We start from the raw sequence: 25,737 nt of genomic DNA on the forward strand, positions 1-25,737 counted from the left end.
TAAAGCATATAGAGGCTATGAAAAGTGCCCCTATTTAACAAGGATATTTTATGAAAAAAAAATTTAGTATCATAGCATGTATTGAAAGATATTTTAAAGTAATTTTGTATACAGTATTCCAGTAGACTGTATGATGGTGTGTTTATGTCTGCTCACACCACTAGCTGGTGACATAACTTAGGGAATTTTTCGTAAGTTTATGATAAAAGACATAATTCAGCTTATTTTTAATATTTTATTAATTTGGCGTAATAATCAGGCTTGATTTTCAATGTTTTATTGTTAGCAACAATAATTGTACGTACCCCTTAGATACTACATACCTAGCCTAGCCTATGGCGCTCAGTCAACCATCGGTAACATAACCGCATTGGGTATATGTAGGACAGTTATTTTAATACAGTATATATTTAAAAATTAGAATACTGTATGTTATTTAACACTGTAGTATGTTCCCATATGCTGCATATGAAAGTTACTTGTATTCCCGCCAAAATGTGTTTAAGGGTGGGAGAAATTGAGTCTGGGGCAGTCTCGCTGGAGTAAGCGTGGCCTCAACACTGTCACGTGCATTGCTGCCCATCATGTATTGGATTACGTGAATTCACAGCTATTGCATATTGCTCGTGTTTGAGTATACCTAACCTGCTTACATGGCGCAGTGATATAAGGACCTGGGAAGCCTCATTTAATTGTAATTTATGTGTATTTATGCGTAATGTTTTGTATAAAAAGGCAAGGTTAGGATAATAACTGGTGGTCAAGAACAGAATAATTCATTTTCAGTTATTTCTTATGGGAAAAATTCATTCAGATCTCAACTAAATCACATCTTGTCGCTTACTCTGGAACATATTAGCATCGAGATCCAGGGCTCTACTGAATAGATGTATGCACTAAGGATAACTTGTCTGAGGAAGTACATTATTTGATTTTCAAGAACGCTGTTTCTTGGAACAGCCCATTCCAAGATGATCTGGTCTTTGAAATAAAAGCAAAAAAGTTCTAGTTTCTGCCTTTGCCATGAAGTCAGTTACAGAAGATAGTCCAATCAAGTTTCTCATAGTAGTAGGGATGACTACCTGAGAGAGCTATGAACCTCACTATCCCTAAAAATAGCATTAAACAATAGAATAAATATGATGTTTAGTATGAGAGCCAGCAGAGAAACTTCACACAAAGGTTTGTAAGTTTTTCAGAAATTCTTTAGAATTGCTGAGAGATCTTTGCTGGGAGGCTTAGACGGCTTTCAAGGGAACTAAGGGAACTCTTAGAGCTAAAATTGATAGTTTCTTGTGACATCTTATGAATAGAAGAAACTGCACAAAAAGAAAATAGAGGTATCAGCTAGACTAACTTCTTTTTTATAGCGCCAACTATTGAACTGATCACACTTTGCAAGGTTTGGATCAATTATGTTTATTGCCTGTTGTGTAGGTTACCTGCCCAAGCAGGCATTAAAGGAAAAGAGACCGATAAAACTGCCAAAATTGCAACCATCACAACAAGATCACTTGCAGATATTCTTGTTAGGGTGATTAAGTAACATTTCCAGAACCCATTATAATCAGTAAAAGGCAGAATATTTGGAATTATGAGCCTCATACTAACAAATTAAAACAGAATAAGCATGGTATATGAATATGAAATTCATCATATTGAAAAGGAATAATATTTGATCAATAGTTCAAATTGTCCAATCCCTATACTATGTGCAGAGAATAAAGCAACACTAGCAGTTAAGGATTTCTTGTCTGAATATCTGAATGGCCTAAATATAAAAAACAATTGGTGATTAGTTCTGGAAAAAAATAAAAGTTACAGGTTATGGCATTCCAAACATATGGTACTTTTTCAAATTGTTATATGCTGGGCAGGGTTTGGACAATTAGAAATGGAATTCTAATCGAAAGTCTGCCTTAGGGGCTACACCCAGTGCCCAGTACGTATGTAAACAATAAATACAGTAAGTGGCTTGCAAACTCAATGTACCACAACAATTATTTTTACAAATGAAACTAGATAAATCTGGCTATGCAGCCCGACAAAGAGAGCAACAAGAGACTATAACAGTACTGCAGTAACTGGCTTCCACAGTGAATGAATATTATGCTGTGATAGTTCTTGACAGAGCCGTAGCACTTGGCTCTCGATGACTATCAGTTTCAGAAGTTATCTTGCCGGTATATACGTATATGCACTCAAGCACTCTCCTTTGTATATTTGCAAATATTAAATCACAAATCTCCCCTGACCATCTAGTGCAAAGTACCTTGGGAGTAGCTTACAATGAAAGGGACTTATATATAAAAAGTGTAACCTATGCCTTTTGGCTATATGAAATTGCACTTAAGTGCATGAGATGCATGCTGAATCAATCTCTTATAATAATTTCAGGTTGTTACGTTAGCAGTGATGGTGATTCTAGTGACAGCACCAATAGGTGCTGCAGCAATAAAGCTTACGGGTCCGAAACTCCTTGCAAAAAAGGCTAGTGCCCAGCGATCTGCAGATGATCCAGAAACAACAGTTTAGCATAATTATATGGGCTTTCTTTTACTACTTTTTTTAGAAATTATTTGTAAGTGGAACTGTGCAATATAAAAGTGTGATTTGGTTTTTTACTCAAAGATTTTTAAACGTCATTGGTTAAGAGAAAATATGTATGCTTACTATCTTAGGTTTAATTGTCTTTTTTACTGAGGTGTTATAATTTATGGATGACAGGAAATATTGATAAAGTACTGATATAGTAATACTATCTTCAAAAAGCGTTCAGAAAGTAAAGCCAGCTGATAAAACTACATTAAACAGTCATGGTTCTCCACATCTATTGAATCCCTACTTTTATTTTGCAGTTATTCACACATTTAGGCAGACACTGAATAATGTGGTGAAAGTAAAATATATGCTTTCAATTATTTCAGAATTTTTGTCTCTTAATAAATTTGACATTTTCTGTCATGGTAGAATTTAAGAATCCTTTCCAGTCATTTATATATTGCATGTGAAATATTAGTACTATCTCAGTCTGAGATAAGATTTTTTCGGTTTAGCTAAAATGCAAGTTTGGCATTAATTTCCTCATAATTTTTTATATTTATATTTTATTGGTATTCCATTATGTTTCTCTTGAAATACATATTTCAGATGTTTTTTTTATTTATGTTGAACACAAAGCATACTATATCTGATGAGAGTTTAATGTCTAGATCAGTTCATTAAGGGAATTATAAAGTATAAATTCTCTTTGTTGATCATTGATTTATTTACTTGTGACTGAATGCCAAAAATATCTTGCTTTTAAAAGATAAATGCATATGTGATGTTTTTATCTGGTATCAAATTTCTTAAGAGTTTTTATCATCATTCTCTGTAGTACAGCAAAAACATGTACTCACATAATTGTTTGATCCAGTCTGAATTATTGCATTTAATTAGCCTAATGGGAATATTTGTAAAGTATTTTACAAATATGATAGTTTAGAATGGTTTCATACTGTATTTGACATATCATTACATTTTTGTTATTCTGTTTATCCCAAGGGATAAGAAGGAGAAGTATGGTCATAATGTAAGTTTAGAGCTATGAGTTGAGTTTCTATAGTGTGGAGTTTCAAGGATGTAAATGATATAAAATTTCATCATGCAGTTTTGCATTCATATGAACTATTATACAGTGATTTGAGTGTTTGTGTGTTTGGAGAGATGTTTGACTTAAAACACATGTTTGTGCCAAACTGTATCCCTATAGTTTTATGTAGTTGTCATGAGAATTGTACTTAAGTTTTTCAAGGGTTATGTATGACAACTGAACGGGAACAAGAAGGCCTAAGGGTACTGAGTATCTGTGAGACACCATGTTATAAAATGTGTACCATACTTAACCAAAGTACTTTTCAAAACAAAAGCTGTGTTCTTACTTAATTTTAAGTTATATCTTTATATTGAATAGATGTTGGTTACTTACTTTTTACGTAAAATGCGGTTTTACAACTATTTTATCAGATGACAGCCTTTTTGGAATTAAATCAACAGAAATTCAAGATGAAGATTTAGTAAAAAAATTTCAGTAGCATTGAGAATATTATTAACCAGGTGTTTTGAAATGAAGAGTCAGTAAAAACACTTGCTTGAGGTATCATGTTGAGATTAAAGGAGTGAATTTTGTAGTTGACAAAGTTAGTGCCAACTCTGGCTTGTGTAACATATCCTGTGTGTGACACTGTCCATCTTCCCAGCAATTTAAACTTTGGTGTCAAGGAACTTAAGATAACCATGTTATGAGATGGATCTTAAGCTGCTATAGGTATCTGTCACTGCCAAAAACTTATTCACTCATGAAAATGAGTCAAGGTTGAATGGAATTCTACCAAACACTATTTAGGTCCGTGCCATAGAATTACAGTAAGTCCAATATGCTTGATCTTATAGCACTGTTACATTGTCAGAACCATTAGGACAAAGGTAGGTATTGTTGACTGAATAGTTTATAATAAACACTGTAAATATTGTTTAGAGGGTTTTATGCTTAAATCACAAAAACATATTACTTCAGCATTATTCTTTAATTCCACTGCACTGATAGTTTGTAAAATTGTTGACTATGTAATGGTGTTGCATAATTATAAAGAGAAGTGTATATGTATAGATATTCATTGACTGTTGTGACAATTTTAAAATGATTGTGTATGTAATTTTATAGCTTCTATATACTGAAAAATCAAAAGGGAACTATCTTCAATTCACATTGAATTTCATGTTTTTAGTTTTGATGATTTTTTGTGCTTTGATCAGCTCTCATAATAGTATGTGCTAGCACATAACTTACTGAATTTTGGTGCATAATCAAATTTATTCAATTTTATATAGCAAAAAGTTTCTATTTTTGTTTACTAATTGAAAGCTTTGTAGTTATATGGACTGCAGTATACAATTTTTATTATGTTTTGTACTGTATATATACTGGTACTCTATATTATATGCTGTAATTTATCAATTTATTCACTTTTCAATGATAGGAAAAGTAATTGCTTTTTGTATTCTCGCCATCTTTATATTCACGCTTCCCTTTCCTTTATAGTCATGTAACAAAACACCTAGAGTCCTTATTCATTATTACTATATTTATTATTCACCAGGACATGAGATGAGTATAAGGTTTTTATGTGGTATAAAGAATACATATTAGGTTCCCTTAGATAGAGGTATTTCTATTTTTTACATAAAAAGTAGTTTAAGAGATGTAAAGCTGAGAAGTACATAGTGACGATAGTGTTATATATAATACTACATACATAGTACACTTCACACCTTTGTCTCTTAGGCCAGAGGTACACAAGCCACTGTGTGGCATCAGTGTGTGGTGTGGATGTGGTTTCCCATAGGTATCCATTGTTTATAAGCTGTGGCAGGGATCACCGACAGCTCACCACAGTCACTTGCCACAGGCTCTCATGTGTTCGACATAGCTTATAAACAATGGAAACCTATGGGATTCCACATCACCACCATGGCACCGTAGACCGGCTCGCGTACTTCTGGCCTAAGAGTGTTGAAAATTATACTAATACTGTACCTTTGTACGTAGTACAGAACTGTACCATTTCAGAATTTTTTTCTCATGTAAAGTTACAAGAATTATTTTTTTTTTAAGTACATATTCAATTTTGACTATGAAGTTTGCATACTTCTTTCACACCTTATGTTTTCATGGAGTTTTACTCAATTTTCAATTACATTGTTGTGGTGACAGCATAGCACATGAGGAATACAATAAATATATATTTTTGTGTTCTATTCCATTTTTTCATTGCTTTGTATATTTCATCAATGGCTCAGTAAAATACTGCATCATCATTATTGTTTTTGATGGCATAAAGGATGAAAAATGCATGAAGTTGAGTGGGAAACAAGAAAAAACGGCAAATTGTTTAGCTTAGTGTTATACCCTATTTATTGCAAATTTTAAGTACGCTTTTGAAATGATTAATTAATTGCCTGATTTTAGTGACCTAATCTTGACAGTAATTCGTACAGCTCAAATTTTTAAAATTGAAAAATAAGCAGTTATTAAGAGTAAGTTTTGAAAATATTTTACCAATTTATTTGAATTACCAAATAGCAAAAATTTTAGAACTACATAAGAATCTCATTATTAGTATACCCCTCATCAATTCTTTAGTTTTTCATCAAGAAAAGTTGACTTTGGTAAATTGATGAAGCTGAGATGGTCAGTGTAAGTGTGAGGCAAGTTACAAGCTAAGATGGGATGCTATGTGAATAAGAGAAATAAGAAGGCCAATTATTGGATTAGATTTTATCCATGTATTTTTTCATGGCAGTCCCCGGTTATCGATGGGGGTTTTGTTCCGAACGGCATGATGATAACCGAAAATCACCGATAACCAAAAATTGGTTGTAATATTGCCAATAACCAAATATTGACGTTAATAGTATTGTGGATTACTCAGGAACGGGCCTGGTAGGAAGAGATAGCACATGTCGGCTCCAGAAATTCAGTTATTGTCATCACCAACCGGTGACTGCCGTATATCCTTCAAGATAAGTTCTTTGTCTTAAGCATTCATTTTGATTGGTATAATCCTTATGCTTCCATTACCCATTACCATGTACTGACAATAACATTAAGTATATGTTGCTTGTATATTTCTCTTCAGTACAGATCAGCTATCTAGTGCTAATTTTGTTAAGCCTACTATGTGAGCCTTGTACTATAATCTTACAATTTTTGTTTTGCAGAAAAATAGACAGTTTTCATATTTAGGACTGTTAAGGGAAGAGTAGTACCAGTTTCCTAACCATATGGATGTTTTTCTTATAATTTGATTTATTCATGGAATATTTTGCTTTTAACATAATTTTTATATTGTGTTAAGAGTAGCTTCTACCAAAAATTTGATTGCTCTTGGGCATATTATTCAGTTTACAGATAAAATTTAGTTTTTACTTCCATTTTCTTCACTAGAGCTTAACAATTGTACCATAAAGAATCCCCCAATATTATGCTATGTTATCATTTTTTCCTTTAAGCCCCATTACAACAGATGTTTTATTATTGTTAAAAGTTTGAGATGTTGTATGTTACAAATTATGTAAATTTATGTTAGCTTAATATCCATTGAAGTCAAATTTACAGCTTAATAAATTAGCGCAGTGGTCTTGGCAATTGTTGCCAAATATAAGTAACCAAATTTTTTTTGTAGGTCAACAAATTTAACTCTCAATTTCAAATGCAGTTACAGTAATACCTCGACGTACAAGTGCTCCAACATACGAGCATTCCGAGATACAAGCCAGCCTCCGAGCAAAATTTTGCATCGAGATACGAGCACGCTTACAGATGCTAACGCTAGATGGCTGAGCACTTTGGAGTGCTCTAATCCTACTTCACTCATTCAGTTAACGTGGTTGTCGACTTCCATACGCGTCTCCCGAGTATCTCCTGTGTTGTCTTTGCATTATTTACGTGATTTTTACTGTATTTGTGAACATTCTTTGTAGTAAGTGAAAAAGGCATGATGAAGATGGAGATTAAGCATGAAATTATTGAGAAACATGAGTGTGGTGTCCGGATGAGTGAGTTGGCATGTGATTACGAGCAGAGTACACACCGCTGTTAGCTGCTATTGTCTGCCTCTAAGGTAAGAACTCATAATAAAACCACATTTCATTTCATATCACAGTAATCATTTATTATATTATTTTGTGTGTGTGTGTGTACAGTACTATGTCTATACAGTATAGCAATTAAAACCATGTTTTTTTTCATTGTTATTATCATTGAGTTGGGTGTTTTTAGAAGGCCGGAACAGATTAAATTTCTGTCAGTTATTTTATATGGGAAAAATTGAATTGAGATACGAGCAAATTGACTTACGAGCTCGGTCAGGAACGAATTATAGTACTTGTATCTCAAGGTATTACTGTATGTGCTGTTTAAAATGTGTGAATTGCCCCCTGCAGCATTATGTAAATAACATTGGTAAGCATCTAATGAAGTTGAGTGAAGAGATGGTCTAACATTAGTCTTTTTAATTTTGCACGATAGCCTGAATGTTACAAAGCTATGTATTTTATTCATAAGGGAAGGATTATTCAGACTGCATAGTTGATTAACATTTTTAGGCTGTTTTTCATATTTTAACACTGTAATCAACTTCATCTGACCTACAAACAAAAATACTATTATATATAGCACCTGCCATGACTAATTTTTACACCATCCCAATAACAAAAATTCGTTAACCCCTTCACCAGTGGGATGTACACATGTACATCTTTTACGGTCCAGTAATAAGAAACTGCAATGTACACTTATAAGTCTTTCATCCCTCCTCAAAAAGCAAAGCTGTTTTCTTTAGCTTGGATGGTTTTCAGACGTAGTATTGTGTATGAGAGTGGTGCTGAAGCTCCACCCACTATTCATTCTAGTCAATGAGCGTCTGATGGAACGTTGTGATGTCATTGTCATAAGGGATATTACGATGGCTATTGTCTAACACTTGCCAGTGCGCCTCAGGCTATTATCTGAGACGGATGATCACGATTTTGTCCGTAAACCATGTAGATTTGAATTCTAAACCTTTTTTCCTTTTGATTGCAGTTATTTTATATGGATTTTTTTTTTTTTTTTAGTATCATGTCAGATGATAGTGTTTCAGAGTCAGGGTCTGAGTACCTGCCAGATATATGAGATAATGATTATAGTAACTGTTTCTTAGAGGATGACGGTGACAATGAGTGTTTGGAAGACATTGAACCTATTGTCAATGAAGGTTTGCAGTTCATGACTGATCCATTTTGTGACGTGCTCCCAGACCCAGCCCCCCGATTCACAGAGGGTGACAATGGGATCTCTACTTACATACCAGATTTTGCCTGCTTACATGATGCAGTTTTTTTTTTCTTTCTTTTTGTGGAGATGTAATTGACAAATTGTGTGAATGGATGAATGCTTGGGCAGTGGAGTATTTTTGTTCAACAGGAAAGCGTAAGGAGTATGGACTTCTATGGAGGCTTGTTACACGTGATGAGATGTATGTATGTTTTTTTTATAGCTTTTAATGTGGGTGAATAAAATGCCCTGTATGTATATGCATTGGTCTTAGATGTTGTTGCTTATATTATTATCATTATTACTATTATTACCATATTATAATTATTATTTTTTTTGTTATTTTCCTATTATTATTATCATTATTATTATTATTATTATTATTATTATTATTATTATTATTATTATTATTATTATTATTTATCATGTTTTATTGTCATTACCAATGCAGTAAACTTTCATTGATGTATACACTGTTTCCGTATGAAACCTAGGACTAACTGTTTTTGTAAGAAAACTGGTACTACTGCTATTACTACTGTGTACTACTACTGCTACTATTTTACTAATACTTTACTACTTTTTCTGCTACTTTATTTCTACTACTTTATAACTGTTTCTATTTCTGCAATTACTTTTTCCACAATATATTCCTCTTTTTTCCAATATCCTTATATTTTTCCTCTTTTATTATTATTATTATTTATTTTTCCTGGCCAATGAGGTAAAAAATATTCATTGATATATACACAATGTTTTCACATAAGAATATAAAGGAAAAATATGAATTACATGAAGTTTAGTGGGGGGCAAGTGATGATTGATTTACTCGCTGTCGACGGGGTCTCATGCGGTATGCAAGCATTTGCAGCAATGCATCAGGCCAGTGGCAAAGGGGTTAAAAGCATTTAGGTACACATTTTAATGAATCATTACATTTTGCATTAAAGTTTATTAAATCAGTGCCAAAAATTGCCAAAAGCAATATTTTAAGGAAAATCCTTTAACACTAACCTTGTTACTTCCTTTGGTTGAAGACAACAGTTCTTTAAGTGGATACCAAACCAAGTTCAGGACTACCAGGCAAAAGCTTCTTCACAAGGTCTCTGTTCATCCTCTAAGTAACCAACAAGATGATCTAACAAAATTGCAGCTCGGCAGACTGTTCAAGGAAACAAGCACCAAACTTATGCACAATATATATTCTGAGATATGTGCAAATATATTCATACACTGTAGTCAAGCCAAAATAACCATGAACATGGCTGTCATTAGCCGGATTCTCGGGGTTCTTTTTAGAATAAAGCGACCATTCCGGGACAAGGCCAACTTAATTTACAATCTATGCGGAACCAGTAACTTTTTTTTTTTTTTTTTTTTGCATTTTCCTCTTTTCCAAATGACCAATTTTAATGGGAAATTTTATAAATATGTATTAAGCTTATCATAATAAAACTAGGGAAACTTTCCAAGAAGTCGTCACCCATCCTACTGAAAACACAGAAATAGAAACAGATAAGATTAAAATAAAGATAATGGCTGAAAATCTGTCAGCATTGCATTATTCTAACAATTACCATTTGTTAACATACTGAAAATGTAAAGAATAAAGAAAGGAAGTTGTTACAAACATCTCCAGTAAAATAAATAAAAGTGAAGGTTGTAACTAGTCCCTCCATTTTGCCCTGTAATCAACAAGTGGGAAGCAGAGGAGAGGAGGAATCCTATCCCCATTCCTACATGGAGAAATTACTAAAACTCGGGCAGTTCTCTTGCTTATTATGTGTATAGTACTTTGCCATGCTTAGTAACAATACTGTCAACCAAGTGAGAATGAATTTGAAGTATAATTTGATGGGCCACACATTTTGTTTAGCATTCTTCTAATGTGGCTCCTTTTGTACCTCGTGGCCCTTCACTTGGCCCAGTAAGGCAGAATGCAGGATTGGTAAGCATTAGACTGTGGTCAACAAACCATCAGAGAGAGTTTTTTACAATTTAGTTGAAATGATTAGCTCTCAGTTTTACAAGTACAGTACGTATACTTATGAGTATTCTTTCTAGGAAACCGTTCATTTCAAATATTCAAGTTTGTTTCCAAACCCAGCTCCTTAAAACCAGCAATATAATACCCAGATCTTTCCCTCTGAATCTTAAAGTCTGCAAAAGTATTCCCATGGAAGAACAAAAGAAAGATAGGTGAAAGGGAAATAAATTGTAAAAGAAAAGTATATGGAATGATTCAAAGAAAAAATCAGAATTGAAAATAGAGAAATAAGCTATATACAGGCACTCTCCCGGGTTACGACGGGATTTCCGTTCTTGAGACGCTTTGTAAGCCGAAAATCGTCGTAAGCCAGAACATCGTCAAAAATCCTAAGAAAACCTTACTTTTAATGCCTTGGGTACATTAAAAAACTATGTAAACTGAATTTTTATAGCATTTTTCATCAGAAAAACCTTCAAATATTGATTATTTTTTATTTTTGGAGTCGTATTTCTTCTGCCAGATCACCGTTGTAGGCGTCGTAAACCTGCAAATAATTTCTGATAAATATAATTGAAAAGCGTTGTAACCTCGGAACGTCATAAGCCGAACCCGTCCTAAGCCGAGGGCTGCCTGTAATTAAATAGTGTGTGAATATGAAAAGAATGAACCAAAGCAATTATTTGAGTGAAAGTGAAAAATATCTCTCATTTCACCATTGTCTTCCATAGGTGTGTATCCTTACCATTACTTCTTGAAAGAATGTGGTAAATGGAAGTGACTTGGGATGAGGTGAAGGAGTAGAGAACTTATGATTGGATGATGAAAAACATTTGGGAAAAGATTGAGGGTGGTACTATTTGGAGAATTTTCGTAAAGTATGAAATAAAAGCATGTTTTAAGAACCTGCTCAAGCTCATACTTTTCTTTTCCCTTCCTTCTATCATTTGCATGCACTTTTATTGTTCTAATATCCTTTCACCACTTTCCTTCCCTTATTCTCTTATTTTTAAAACACCAATCCAGGAGACTGTTATGGAGAATGTCTGATAGCATTGAATGTAGTTTTTTATGCTCATTCTTATGCATCAAATATTGCGTAGGCAAAACATTTTGTACCAAAAGATCATATATACAGGAGTATTACTGCACTTTTACTTTCACCATGAATATACCAGTGAATGCTATCATTACAAGGCTTTATAATGTATGCAATGGAATTATAGCCAGTCTTTGTGAGGGCCTGTCTTTGTAAATATTAAAAAGATTAACTTTTTGACCCTTATGAGAAAACATTTTCTACTGTATGTTGTTAAAAATGGTATTTGAATGTTGATGTAAATTTAGAAGTCTGGCAATAATTCTATCTGTTTTATGCTAATGTGAAACGTGCCATTCTAATATAGTATTCCTTATGTGGCTTGCTGTATGTAGAAAGTTATGATGATAATTATGTTGACATCAAGAACCCTGGGATTTGTAGTCTTGATATTTTTGCTCTTGTTTGGTTTTGAATGTCTATTTTTGCTTTAATATTTCTGCTTCCATAGTTTATCAGTGTCTGTCCTTATTAGTCTGCCTTTGAAGTAATGTTGAAAATTGGGTAAAAATTTTCTATTAATATAAGGTCATCTTCAGGAATGAATGGTATCTGGTAATGGAAAATTAAAATCAACCATGAATTTGTTTGGAAGTAACGACTGGATATTCCATATATGGTAAATTATGTGCGAATTTAGCTAATCCCAGACATTGCCTTTCTCAGATATCTAGACTATGGAGCTACAAGACTTTAAGAAAACATTGGATATTACTGAAGATATTGTGTTATTGTTGATAGTAGTATTTGCTGATCATTTTTTCATGGTATTAGTCCCAAATCTGTTCTGCTGTAATGACTAGTTGCCATTGATATCATTTGTAAATTGTGAGCAAAATTTATTGCACATGTATTCAGTATATCTTAGGCCATATACTGTATGCAGAACAGTTTGTATAGCTTTGCATAAATATGCTATTTTGAACAAAAAAAATATTCATGGCTGCTATTTTAACAGGGTTTGGCTATTTTTAACACACTCATTATTACCAGAGAATTCACTATTTTGAAAAGAAAAGAAATGTAGAACCTGTTGGACAATCATATCAGTTTTCAAACTCTTAGGATTTATTGCATTGACGTAATATTGATATAATGTTAGTTGCTTATATTTTTTCAAAAACATTTAAGGTTTTTATACAAATTACAAATCCTCTTTCATAAGCCTAATTGACCAATTAATTCATGAAAATCAACTACTGAACCCGTGCTGAAAGTGAATAAATCTGCTGTGGGTTGATGCTGAGACCCTCAAATAAGAAGGGCCTAAATGTCATCAGTAAGGTGCTCTAATTTCTTGACTTTTTCCATGGTGAGGTAGGTCACATTATGAACTACATATTTTTTTATTGATCCCCATTTTCTGCATTCAGTTTTTCTTCTAGGTGTCGGTACTTATGGATTCTCAAAATTTTCAGTTGCAGTGAAGTGAAACAGTCTTCATCCTCACATAAATTCTAAAAACTAAGCTTTAAGTTGCCAATGCTAGAGTGCAAAGGCCACATATGATGGCATATAAATTGCACCTTCATTATCAAAAGTCAATGTTATTAGAGACCTTACATATTTATGAGCATCTAGTCATGTACGTATAATTAACTTTCAGGCAGCATTCAGAGTCCTATTTTGTAGCACTTATAGATAATTAAATTTTGATCTTTTGAGATGTTTGCAAATTTTAATGTTAGGTAGCCTAACCTTTCCTCAAATACAAATATTCAGTTCCTTATTTTAATTTACTTATATCAAGGAAGGTGAAGCTTTTAATCTTATTTGTCCTTTTGTGAACCACTACAAAATTTTGCTAATGCTGTGAGTTGGCTGTGCTGTACTTATAAATGAAACAAAAATCAAGACTTACATTCAGTTTTGTGATACCAGGCCATTATGAATTTGGAAAATTTTGGACTTGCTAAACATATCAACATATCATCAGGAATGCTTTCATAAAAATAGACAAATGGTCTTCATCAGTAGGTTTCCAGTTCTCCAGAGAAAAGACATTACCTTATGATTAGACAACCTCACATAGCATATACCCATAAGTCAAACAGCAAAAGTTTACAGCGTTATTTTTAACACATCTAAAATAGAAAGGGTGTGTAGCCCATTTAAAAGGCAATTGCAAAAATTCATTAAAAATGAAAAATTGATCTCACACAAACTGCAGAGCTGACACCTACCTTTACATTGCTATACAAATCAACTTTATGTCTATCCTAGCCTATGGGTGCCAGATATATAGTTTAATCGTAGATCAAACATTGAAAAGTTTAGATCCAGTTCATAATGAACTCAAAATATGCACAGGAGCTTTTAGATCTTCACCACATTCTTTTAGCCAATTAAAAAAGGCAATGAACTGCCTCTAAATCATCTGTGACTTAGTAAAGGTGCAAAATTCAATAAAATTACAAGGAAGGGATTCATAAACTCAAAACTTTTTAATCAAAGCGATATAATTTATAAACAGTGATCACGACATTTCCCATTGACAGTTGGTTGACTGTTTGAGTCAAACACGCATCAATAAAAAGTATCAGTACATATTGTTACAGATTACTACTGTTGTTATAAATCACTCACAGTATGGGCTAATATAAAGTTTTATATTTTACCTTTATCTTTGAATGTTGACAGAATAAAGTCAGATATATTACATCAAGGCTAAGAAGAACTACTTTCGTGCATTTTACGCTACTCCCCAAATTTATTGTTCACAGATCAATGCGTTCATGGATTTTATCCTAGAAATTTATGAGAGTGCGTAATCAAATTCCCGTTAATAGTACATTATACCGAGCAGAATACATAATACTTCATACATTTGTTGTACTAAAATAAAAATAAAAATCTCAAAAAAGTAAAATTATAAACCAACTCTAAAGCTATTTTTACCACTAAATATACAGTTGTGTTGGTTTTATTTTGGAACTACGTACAGCATTGGAAATTTTTTTTTTTTTTTGAGTTAAAGAATGTAATTAGGCAGTGCTACGGAAAATTACAATGTAATTACAATGCACATAATAGTACTTTTTCAGCTATATGGCTGAATAGGAGGAAAATTCTCAGTGTCAGTGGTTTTGATATAGTATATCACTCAGAAATTTTGGTGGATTATACACTTTACTGTTAGTTCATTGTTACGCATTAAAGGGTCCTTTATTACAGGAATGAATATGTATCATTGTCCATTCCTGAGGGTTTTTGCACAGAAATTTCACCAGGAAAGTTCTGTATGGGCTTTCTTTACAGGCTATTAATTTATAATTATATTCTTCTTGTATTTTTATTTAGCCTCCCACAATTCCGTCCATGTAAATATCAAATATAAAGTGCAATATGGTCATGTAGACCATGTTAAGTGTTCAACATGATCTCTCAATTGATGTGATGGATGGGCTATTATAATTTATTCTTCTTTTAGACATTAAGCCTAATTTATGATGTTTGTGGATGTGGTTATAAGAAAATTTTCTTCAGTGCAATATTAATCATTTGTCTCATGAATTTATGTTTGTTTCATCTTCCCCTTGCTTGCTGGCTCTTTGAGCATAATGTTCTTTCTTATTGGTTACTAGTTTTGCTAAAAAAAAAATTTAATTGCTACATAGTATGAAACATGTTATCTAACTAAGAGAGTATATCCTATGTTCAAGAAAATGTTCCCCCATTTTTTGATATTTCAGTATATTGTGTGTCCTCTTAAAATGCAATTTTATGATATTGTATGATTGTAAATTATATTGTATCAAAATGATTACATAATTTACAGTAGTATCTATTGGAGGAAGGAGCCGTGGAGTTTGTAAACTGTGGGCATATTTCCTACAGATGTGTCCCTATCATTTAAGGAGACAAATTACCTCAGGTGATTCTGTAGCATCAAACTGTTGTTTGAATGTTTATATCCAAGGCTAGAATCACATCAGATATTTAGTAAAATCATTTCATTTCTTAATTTCTTTTTTATTTTATCTTTGGAGTGATTTAGAAACTTCCAAATGAAAAGTTTCCATAAAATACATACATATTTGCAAATTTTTACACTCGTAAAATGTCTCATTCTAAGTTAATTCATACACATTAACTAGTATTATACATTGTGAATGCATTTTAGATGCTACATTTACACTGCAATCTTTCTTGGAACTATTTTGATATTTAATTAGCATTTGTTACTTGTTTCTCAGCTAGTTTTATGAAAAAAAGGCAACTTGTAAATTATATTTGCATTAGTTATTGTATGTACATACCATGTTGTACACTAATGTCATTTTACCATACAATCTCTCTCTCTCTCTCTCTCTCTCTCTCTCTCTCTCTCTCTCTCTCTCTCTCTCTCTCTCTCTCTCTCTCTCTCTCTCTCTCTCTCTCTCTCTCTCTCTCTCTCTCTTAAGTGTTGAAGGGCTTCATTTATTATATGGAAACATATTATAGCTTGAATTTAGAAACCGTAGCAGTATTTTATATTTACACCTCTTGGAACATTCAGACACAGTACTCGTTAGTAGTTGTATCAGAACCCATGACTCATATACAGCCACGTTTGAGGTCTTTGAATGTCCATAGACACTGTACTCTTTATGCCTGATGGACAGAAGAAAAGCTGTAGCATGGCGCATGTGGTACCTTGAACTTTGGTGTCCATCAGTCACCTGCCTCCATTTTTGTCTGCTACTTTGATAGCAGTTGAGCAGAATTCTCAAGATTGTTACCTTTACGATTGCCAGTAGTATACATCATTATTCTTAATGCAGTAATTAATCATCTAATTCATTCTTTTCACCCTTTTCATTCCTGTGACTTTTACACCTCGGCAGATACAATATGTAGTTATCTATTATAGGTTGCTGCCAATAAGATTGCCAACCTTGAGGTTAGCAAATGTTAAATGTAAGTATAAATTCTCTTTGTTTCTAAGAACATTTGTTTGCATCAATTCTCAAATTAGACACACTAATGCATTTCTGAGACTCCTAGAACATTCACATTACTTCTGTTTAGACTCATCAGGCAGGTCCTAGACAAAAAAATGTGAGAGTGACCTTCATTCCTTCTTCTTTGGCTGCAACGGAAGTGGTTTACCAACTTCCTCTCCATTTAGACAGATAATCCAAGGGGTATTGCTGTATAGATGTATTTTCAGGAACCTTTTTTTTTAGATCAATTGAAAATCTAGAGATAAAGCATCTTTAAACTATCAAGAGGTCTCTGAAGTAAAGGATTTTTGGCAGTAGCAGCCAAAGGCATTGCCATACCTTGCAGAGCTCCAGCCATCAACATCAATGAAGGCAATTGAAGCAATTTCTATACATATTGTTCAGTGGCAGACAACGGACAGTAATGCAGTGTACTATTAATTTTTCCCTTAATTGTGGTTGAATTTCCTATGGTGAGGTAAGAGGTTATTAATCTCAAATATCAAGGACTACTGGACCATCTAAACCTCTCGGCTGCAACCTTTTCTCTGTATTACATAATCTCACTGCTGGATCTCACACAGAAGACTGTTTTTCTCTTGGTGTTTGTAAGTTAAATGTACTTTCTTGTTAAGTATCAACATTTTAAGGGCAGAGCTTATAGAGATTTGTTCTTTTCAACTGATCCAGTGGAAGTGCCAGTCTACCTTCGCGAGGTTTTTAGCTTAGAACTTAAATGTGTAACTGAATGGATAATATTCATTTGGACTAGGAATAATATTTTGTCACATTTCACTCAAATGTGAAACCTTAGAGGAACCATCATCTTCATAATTCTCTCACTTCTCATCCATTATATCTTTTGCATCTCTCATGTACAGTAAGTGTCTTTGTTTTCCTAAACCAGTTGATACCAATACAGATACAAGTGCCTTACTTCACATTCTAAAGGGGCCCATCCCTATGTACAAGAACTCCCAAGTTACCAGAGCTTCATTTCCTGACCTGTCTTAGTCTCCTAATACTTTTCTGTCCCTCATATCTTGGTCACAGCTCTGGAGCATTCAACAGCTTGGTCTACCCACTTAAATTGGGGTTCATATGGGAGAACATATACATATATGATTACAGTGAAAAAAAGAGTGAATGTTTTTATAAGACAAAATTAGTCTTTTACAGACAAAGCCCACATTCATGTATGAGTGGCCTTCTGGCCCCTTTGATTTTGCAGCCTCATACATATTTATAAAGGTGATTGGTGTATACCTAAGGTATCAGGTGGCAGATGTGCCTTGCTACGAAACTTGTCTGTTGTATGAAAACATGCATTGTATCAGAATATTTGAAGGACGAAAATGTGGCAGATATTTGAGTAATGGGTTTGTATGGAAAACTACGGTGTAATTTTGTTTTATATTAAAAAAAAATGTGTTGAGTCAAGTTACTCTTGAAATACATCAGGGTATGTTAATAACTACATTTCCAGCAGCAGTTCTGCTCTGTATAGTGATGTTATGTAACATTGTTCATGTATAAGTGTTGGTACAATAGTTGTAATTATGCACAGTAATGAGTTTTTTATGATTTTTTTCATATGGTGCTACAAATTGATGCAGAATATAGTGTGGAGGAATTTTCTGAAAAGGTTAACAGTGTGTATTTAAAGAAACAGGAAAATTGCTAATGTGTAGTCTATAGTTGTGACAAGATTGTATACTTTATTCTGTTTTGTAGGTAATCTCTAGTAGCCTTAAGTTAGAAAACTTAATTTTGATTTGATGGAGGTGTTCAAGGTTGGGATAAATGTTCCCTAAAGGTCCTTTACTTTCATATTTATTTACACCAGACAAAACTCTTTTGAATGAAAATATTCTTTGACCTTTCCAGTAAGCAGTAGATTCCAAAAATAATGGTTTTCATGATCAAAAAGTTTTTCTAATTGGTGGTTGACTTCATTATGTGACATATGTTCCATGAAAACAAGATTTTCTGATTTGGCATTGTCTTTGCTCTATTATTTTATAAATGGTTTAAGAATTTTTTTGGTTTAATATTTTTGTTCTGTTCTTGAAGTGTTTAATGGATGAAATATTGTTTCAATTGTTTTATTTCATGCCTTGACTGATCATCATTCAAGGCATTGCTCCTCTTTGTAGACATAGTCAAATATTTAAGCAGTATTCCTGTATTTTGATATATGTGAGTTGTTACCTATATATACAGGATTTCTTTTCAGAATTTGGAAACGGCAAATTAAATTTTATTCTTAATTGAAACGAAAAGTTCCATCTTTGGCTGTTTTTGTAATATTAAGTATTGGTAATTGTTATGGCAATGCGACTAAATTAAGTAGCTGTACTTAAGAGTGTTATTTATTTTCCTTGCCATTTGTCACAAAAGCAAATGCTCCTGAACCTCTTGACCAACATACAATAGCATATAAGATGAAAGCTCAAATTTAGTAATTCATGCAAATGTCTCAAAATCTTTAAGGTGTAGGATTTGTTGCCATATCAGGATTGACCCTTGATTGCTTGGCAAAGAAGGAAAGAGCGTATATGAAATGAGGAAACTATCAAGACCCCATAAAGAGGTAATGCTGTTAGTGCACCTCACATGTTGAACTGTGGACATTACTTAAGGGTGTTTGCAGCATCCCTTTGGCCCTCACCTACATCTGCTTTTTAGACATCTACTTTACCTGTTTTCCATCTCACTGTCCAGTTTCTCTTAACTATTGTCTCTTAGAGTAACTTGCCTGTGTTTCCCATTACCTTCTGTTACTTTTTCCGAATGAACACCATATTCTTTGGAAGCTTGAATTCCAAGTAAGTGGCCCCTGTTGGCTTGTTCCATATGAATATGGTTCATTTTTTAATAATAATAAATAATCAATTAGTTATTTACTTTTTTGGATGACATCTCAATCCATCATCAGTAAGTCAAGGAGCTGCGGTGTTTTGACAAAATACTTCATTGGTTAGCCAAAGAGTTGATTTAAGATAGAGAAGTACACAATATCATTCTTTTAGCAGCGTGTAATCTCAGAACAACCAAATTCAGGCTTATCAGTGTATATGTCATCAAATCATAAACTGAAATATTATAAGCCCCGACTTGCCGTTGGTTGTACTCCAACCAAACCAATCGCCGACGCAAAGGGGCTTGAGGGTAAAGTGTGTTGCTGTTGGATATGGAGTAAACCCTTCTCATTGTCACTTTCTAGGCTTTAGACTAAACTCTTTCCAAACTCTCTCTCTCATCTCTCTCTCTCTCTCTCTCGTTCTCTCTCTCTCTCCCGCTCTCTCTCTATCTCTCTCCCCTGCTCTCTCTCTTCTCTCTCTCTCTCTCTCTCTCTCTCTCTCTCTCTCTCTCTAAGGGAGTCTGGACGAAGATGGGGGAAAAAAAGTATTGCACAAGAAGTTTTAAAATGCTTCGTGTCTGGTTTCAGACCACAGAGATACTAGATGGATGGGGAGAGAAGAGGTGCCGTGTGTGTTGTGGTGGTGGGGGTGGGGTTGGAGAGAAATCTGTCAATGAAAATTTATTTATATAAATCAGAGGTGGAATATAGCATTATTATCATTATAATATTATATATATATAAATTTTTTTGAAAATATATATTGTGTTTGTAGAGAGAGTTAACGAAAATTAAAAGTTACAAAAAATACAAAACGAACCACAGTGAATTAAATCAAGAAAATCCGGCATGAAAGCACAACAAAGAAAACGGATATGAAGCACTAGTTCCAATGCCAAGTCCCATACTTAAAAAAACAATTAGCCGAGTCTCAATTTATTAGAACTAGTGACGGAAAATTTGGGATAAGCGTCAGATAGTCCTCACAGCAGACAGTATATCCAACTGTTAAATGTCTTAGACGAACAATGTATCATATAACATATTAATGGGAATCATTCTGATAAAGCTAAATTGCACATTGCAAAAACACACGAACTACTAACAGTTTCTGCAACTCACGGAAGAGGCATAGATAATATATATAATATTTTCCATAATGCTGTTTTTAAGAGACGTACAGAATGGAACAATTATTTGTTATAACAACAGATGTTCAAAAGGCACTTAATTCCGTAGACAGAAAATAAGCTTTAGAAGGCATGATGAACCACAAATTACTTGGAGTGATAAATATAGAGTAGGAGTGATCCATACCTACCAATGATAAAACTATACCATGCCTATAAATGGATCAGGAAGAAGTATCATAAGCTATGAGGAAATTCGTGGGACAGTGGCGGTGAATTTTTATTTACACAACATACCTAATATAAAAGCTAGAGAAACAAAGAATGCATCTAATAATAGCGAATTCATTTTGTCTTTTTTTTCAGAAGACATTATAAATTATAACAACTGAGTGTGAATTAAATATAAATGCAAAATAATACCAAATTAATAAACAGTAGAGATTATGTTTAAGATATTCATAAAGATAAAAGATAATCAATTAATACTTGATAACTGACGCAGTATTAGATGTATAAGTATATATATATATTATATATATATATATATATAATATATATATATATATATAATATATATATACATACATATATATATATATAATATATATATATATATATATATATATATATATATATATATATATATATACAGTAGTGCCTCAGGATAAGAAATTGATCCGTTCCGAAGCGACCTTCATAACCTGATTTTTTCGTATCTTGAACTATGTTTTACGTGTAAATTGCCTACAAAAACACCACAGTAAATTTTATAATAAAGCTAAATTGACCAATAAACAATGAAATACAAAAATTTGGACCATTCAGTACCTAGCATAACCTTTATTGTAGTATGTACCTGTAAATAAAGTGTATTAGTGTACGTGGGTACAGGAAATAGTTTACATTCATGTAAAGGTGTTCCTTGACCATTTTTTGCGGCAGCATTATCGTAAACGCTGGAATTCGTTCGTTCACATATACGTATTTCGTTTGTTAACATAAATTTGTGTTAGTGATTTCACTTTCGTTGAATTGTTAGTTATATACTTTATCGTGTTGTGTGTGAACTTAAGTAAAGGGTCGTTAAGACCAAAAGATCTCGGCAGTTCTCGCTTTTTCATTTTCCTCCATGGCATTACCCTTTATTTATACAGAGCATCACGTTTTATATATTTCGTGATCAAGTTATTCATATAGATATATATATATATATATATATATAAGATATATTATATATATATATATAGATATAGAATATATATATATCATATAATATATATATACATATTATAATATATATATATATATATATATCTATATTATATATATATATATATATATATATTATATATACATATAGATATATAATATAGGTATGGATATATAACATATATATATGTATATATATAGAAATATATATATATATATATGATATATAGATATATATTATACATAATATATATATATATATATATATATATATATATATATATATATATATATATATATAAGATATATATATATATATATATATATATATATATATATATATTATATATATATATATATATATATCTATATATAATATATATATATATATATATATATATATATATATATATATATATATATATATATATATATATATACATATATATATATATAGATATATATATATATGAATAACTTGATCACGAAATATATAAAACGTGATGCTCTGTACAAATAAAGGGTAATGCCATGGAGGAAAATGAAAAAGCGAGAACTGCCGTGATCTTTCGGTCTTAACGACCCTTTACTTAAGGTAACCTTGATCAGAACAATGAAAAACACAGTACAGGTATGTACAAATGGACATTACAGGAATAACAAAAGGTCCATTCACTTTAAAGAAACGAAAAAACGCCCGTGAGCTAGATAAAAGATTTAAACACAGCCAAAACACACGCTTAGTCCGAAAACAATACATTTTGAAAACAGAGGCATATACTACCGGATATTACAAATTTGTAAAAATCCCGAACTCTAGATTAATTCGAAAAACAATACACTTTGTATTAGTAACATGAAATTTACAAAAGTGTTCAGACTATGAGTAAAAAACGAACATAAGATATAAATATAGCAAGCATGAGAAGAAGACAAAAAATTAAAATAGTTAAAAACATGTGTGACTAATTTTTTACTAGTAAATTCATTTATTTTAAATGAATGAATTAACTACTAATTAATTAGTCCCACATGTTTTTAATTATTTTTTTCTCTCATGCTCTTTTGTTCGTTTCTCACTCATTGTCTGAACACTTTTGTATATTTCATGTTACTAATACAAAATGTATTGTTTTTCGAATTGAATTACCTTTGGCCAGTACGTGTGTTTGACCGCACCACTCTTAATTCCTTAATCTAGCCACTGTCGGGTAGTATGTGCTTCTTTGTTCTCAAAATGTATTGTTTTCTGACTAAATTACCTGTGACCAGGTGTGGGTTGGCTGCTTTTAAACCTTTAACCTAGCCTCCCGTAGGGTGGTAGTGCCATCAGTGAACCTCACGCAGTGCACTTTAGGCATTACTTAAGGTTCTTTGCAGCGTGCCTTCGGCCCCTAGCTGCAACCACTTTCGTTCATTTTACTGTATCTCCTTTCATATTCTCTTTCTTCGTCTTACTTTCCACCCTCTCCTAACACTTGATTAATAGTGCAACTGTGAGGCTTTCCTCCTGTTACACCTTTCAAACCTTTTATGCTGTCAAGTTCCATTTCAGCGCTGAATGACCTCACAGGTCCCAGTGCTTGGCCTTTGGCATAAATTTTATATTCAACTCAACTTTAACCTAGACCCCAGGCCTATTTTCACTTCTTTAAAGTGAATTGGACCTTTTGTTAATCCTGTGATATCCGTTTGTCTGTGCTTTTCATTGTTCTGATCAGTCATGCTTTAAGTAAAGGGTCGTTAAGACCGTAGCTTTTACATTTCTTCCGTGGCATTACCTTTATATTATATAATATATATATATATTATATATTATTTATATATATACATAATATATATATATATATATATATATTATATATCATATTATATATAATATATATATATATCTATATATATATTAATATATATATATATATATTATATTATATATATATTAATATATATATTCAAACGACTATATTGCATCTCAGCATCGTTTAAATGATCGTCTTGGCACAATTACCAAGTAAAGAATTCCCATTAAAATCCTCATGTTTTATCTTTATGCTAAGCTATGATTTAATGCTGCATGGAAGCTTACCAATCATGAAAAATAAGAAGCACATCCTGCATGGCGGAACAATTATTGTTCAGTCCTCTATGGTGTAATTTCGTTGAGCTTTTTAGTCAAGATTAGATAGTCTGAGAGAGCTTGTGAAGATCATGCAAGCAATGGTGATGACCTAGAGTGGTAGTCTCCCGTACGGGGGTAGTGCTATTTGTGCACCTCACACGCCCTAGCCACAACCCGTTTCATTCTTTTTACTGTACCTCATGGCCAACGCGGAACCAGAGGAATGTATTTCTGGTGATAGAAATTCATTTCTCGATATAATGTGGTTCGGATCCCACAATAAGCTGTAGGTCCCGTTGCTAGGTAACCAATTGGTTTCTAGCGACGTGAAAATATCAAATCCTTCGGGCCAGCCCTAGGAGAGCTGTTAATCAGCTCAGTGGTCTGGTAATAGATATACTTAACTTTAACTGTATACCTCATTCATATTCTTTCTTTCATCTTACTTTTCATCCTCTTCTAACGATTGTTTAACAGTGCAACTGTAAAGTGTTCTTCCTGTTACACCTTTCCAACCTTTTATTCTGTTTTCCTTTCAGCGCTTAATGGCCTCGTAGGTCATTAAGTGAAATAAAAAACTTTGCTTCTTGGGCTTCACGGTTACAGGTGTAAAGAAACCTAACGGGAAGTTCAATTTTTCTTTGTATTTTAGGTACATTTATTAATTTTTTAAGTTGCGTGATCACCGGGGGACAGCTATAGCTCAATTAACGTAGGTATTTAACTAACCCCTTAGTCGTTACTCACTGATCTTTCTTCCTGACTTTGGCCAAGGACCTTGACGTTGGCGGAAAGTGGAAATTCATTGCCGTTCAGTTACGAAACGGCTTATGATTAGAAAGGAACTGGTAACTCTCCCCTACTTGGGCTCTCGTGTGTTAGTTTGAATGGAATTTGGAATATACATATACCCACGAAGTGAAAATTCGCGTAATAATGTAAACGTCATTTTACACCACCCTGAATGAAACTACCTTTCATATGGCAATCTTTCTCCACGTAAAACCTTCGTCCAGGATGAAACGGTGAGTCACTAAAACTCGAGTCGGCAGGGGAGTTTTTCTATATTCCAAAATCACTTGCAAGGATAATGCTGGTCCTATGAAAAATGTCATCCAACCACGTAATTCCTTTGTTAAATTTTAAGTCTGAAGCCAATACCTGTCGTTCATACCAGTTACATTTCGATGTTTTCCATTTAATAGGCTGATAAAATGCAGTTTGTTGTGCAACATTAATTATGGTGTTTCATGTTACGGGCTGCTATGAGAACAAGAATCCCAGTCGGCAGGTTGCTGGGTAAAGCGAGACCAGTAGTGTTACATAATATTTATAGGTTTTTGACTATGGGAATGAAGTGCGGTTCCATCTTGCTTCACAATCGACAAGTCCTAAGTGTTTTCTTAAATATAATAAATTGCTTGAATGTTGCCTTCAATCTCGTTATATTAATTAACTTAAGATATAAATGTCTATAAATTTCAGCGCATGGGATCTCTAAAACTTTTTAAAAATGCGAATTTTATTGTTCCTAAGATTACTGCT

General features: G+C 32.9%; 1 protein-coding gene across 1 annotated transcript in view; it reads left to right on the forward strand.

The window, feature by feature from the left end:
• The window catches only part of LOC135216390 (sodium/hydrogen exchanger 9B2-like), a gene marked incomplete in the record, with an annotated part of 345,785 nt that extends 326,554 nt beyond the window's left edge, over nt 1–19,231 (forward strand). The window contains 1 exon segment of the mRNA XM_064251668.1: nt 2,398–19,231. Within this exon segment, the coding sequence (XP_064107738.1) occupies nt 2,398–2,535 (138 nt within the window).
• Between the last annotated feature and the right edge of the window lie 6,506 nt (nt 19,232–25,737).

The sequence above is a fragment of the Macrobrachium nipponense genome, chromosome 6 (assembly GCF_015104395.2).
Source record: "Macrobrachium nipponense isolate FS-2020 chromosome 6, ASM1510439v2, whole genome shotgun sequence".
Lineage (NCBI taxonomy): Eukaryota > Metazoa > Arthropoda > Malacostraca > Decapoda > Palaemonidae > Macrobrachium > Macrobrachium nipponense.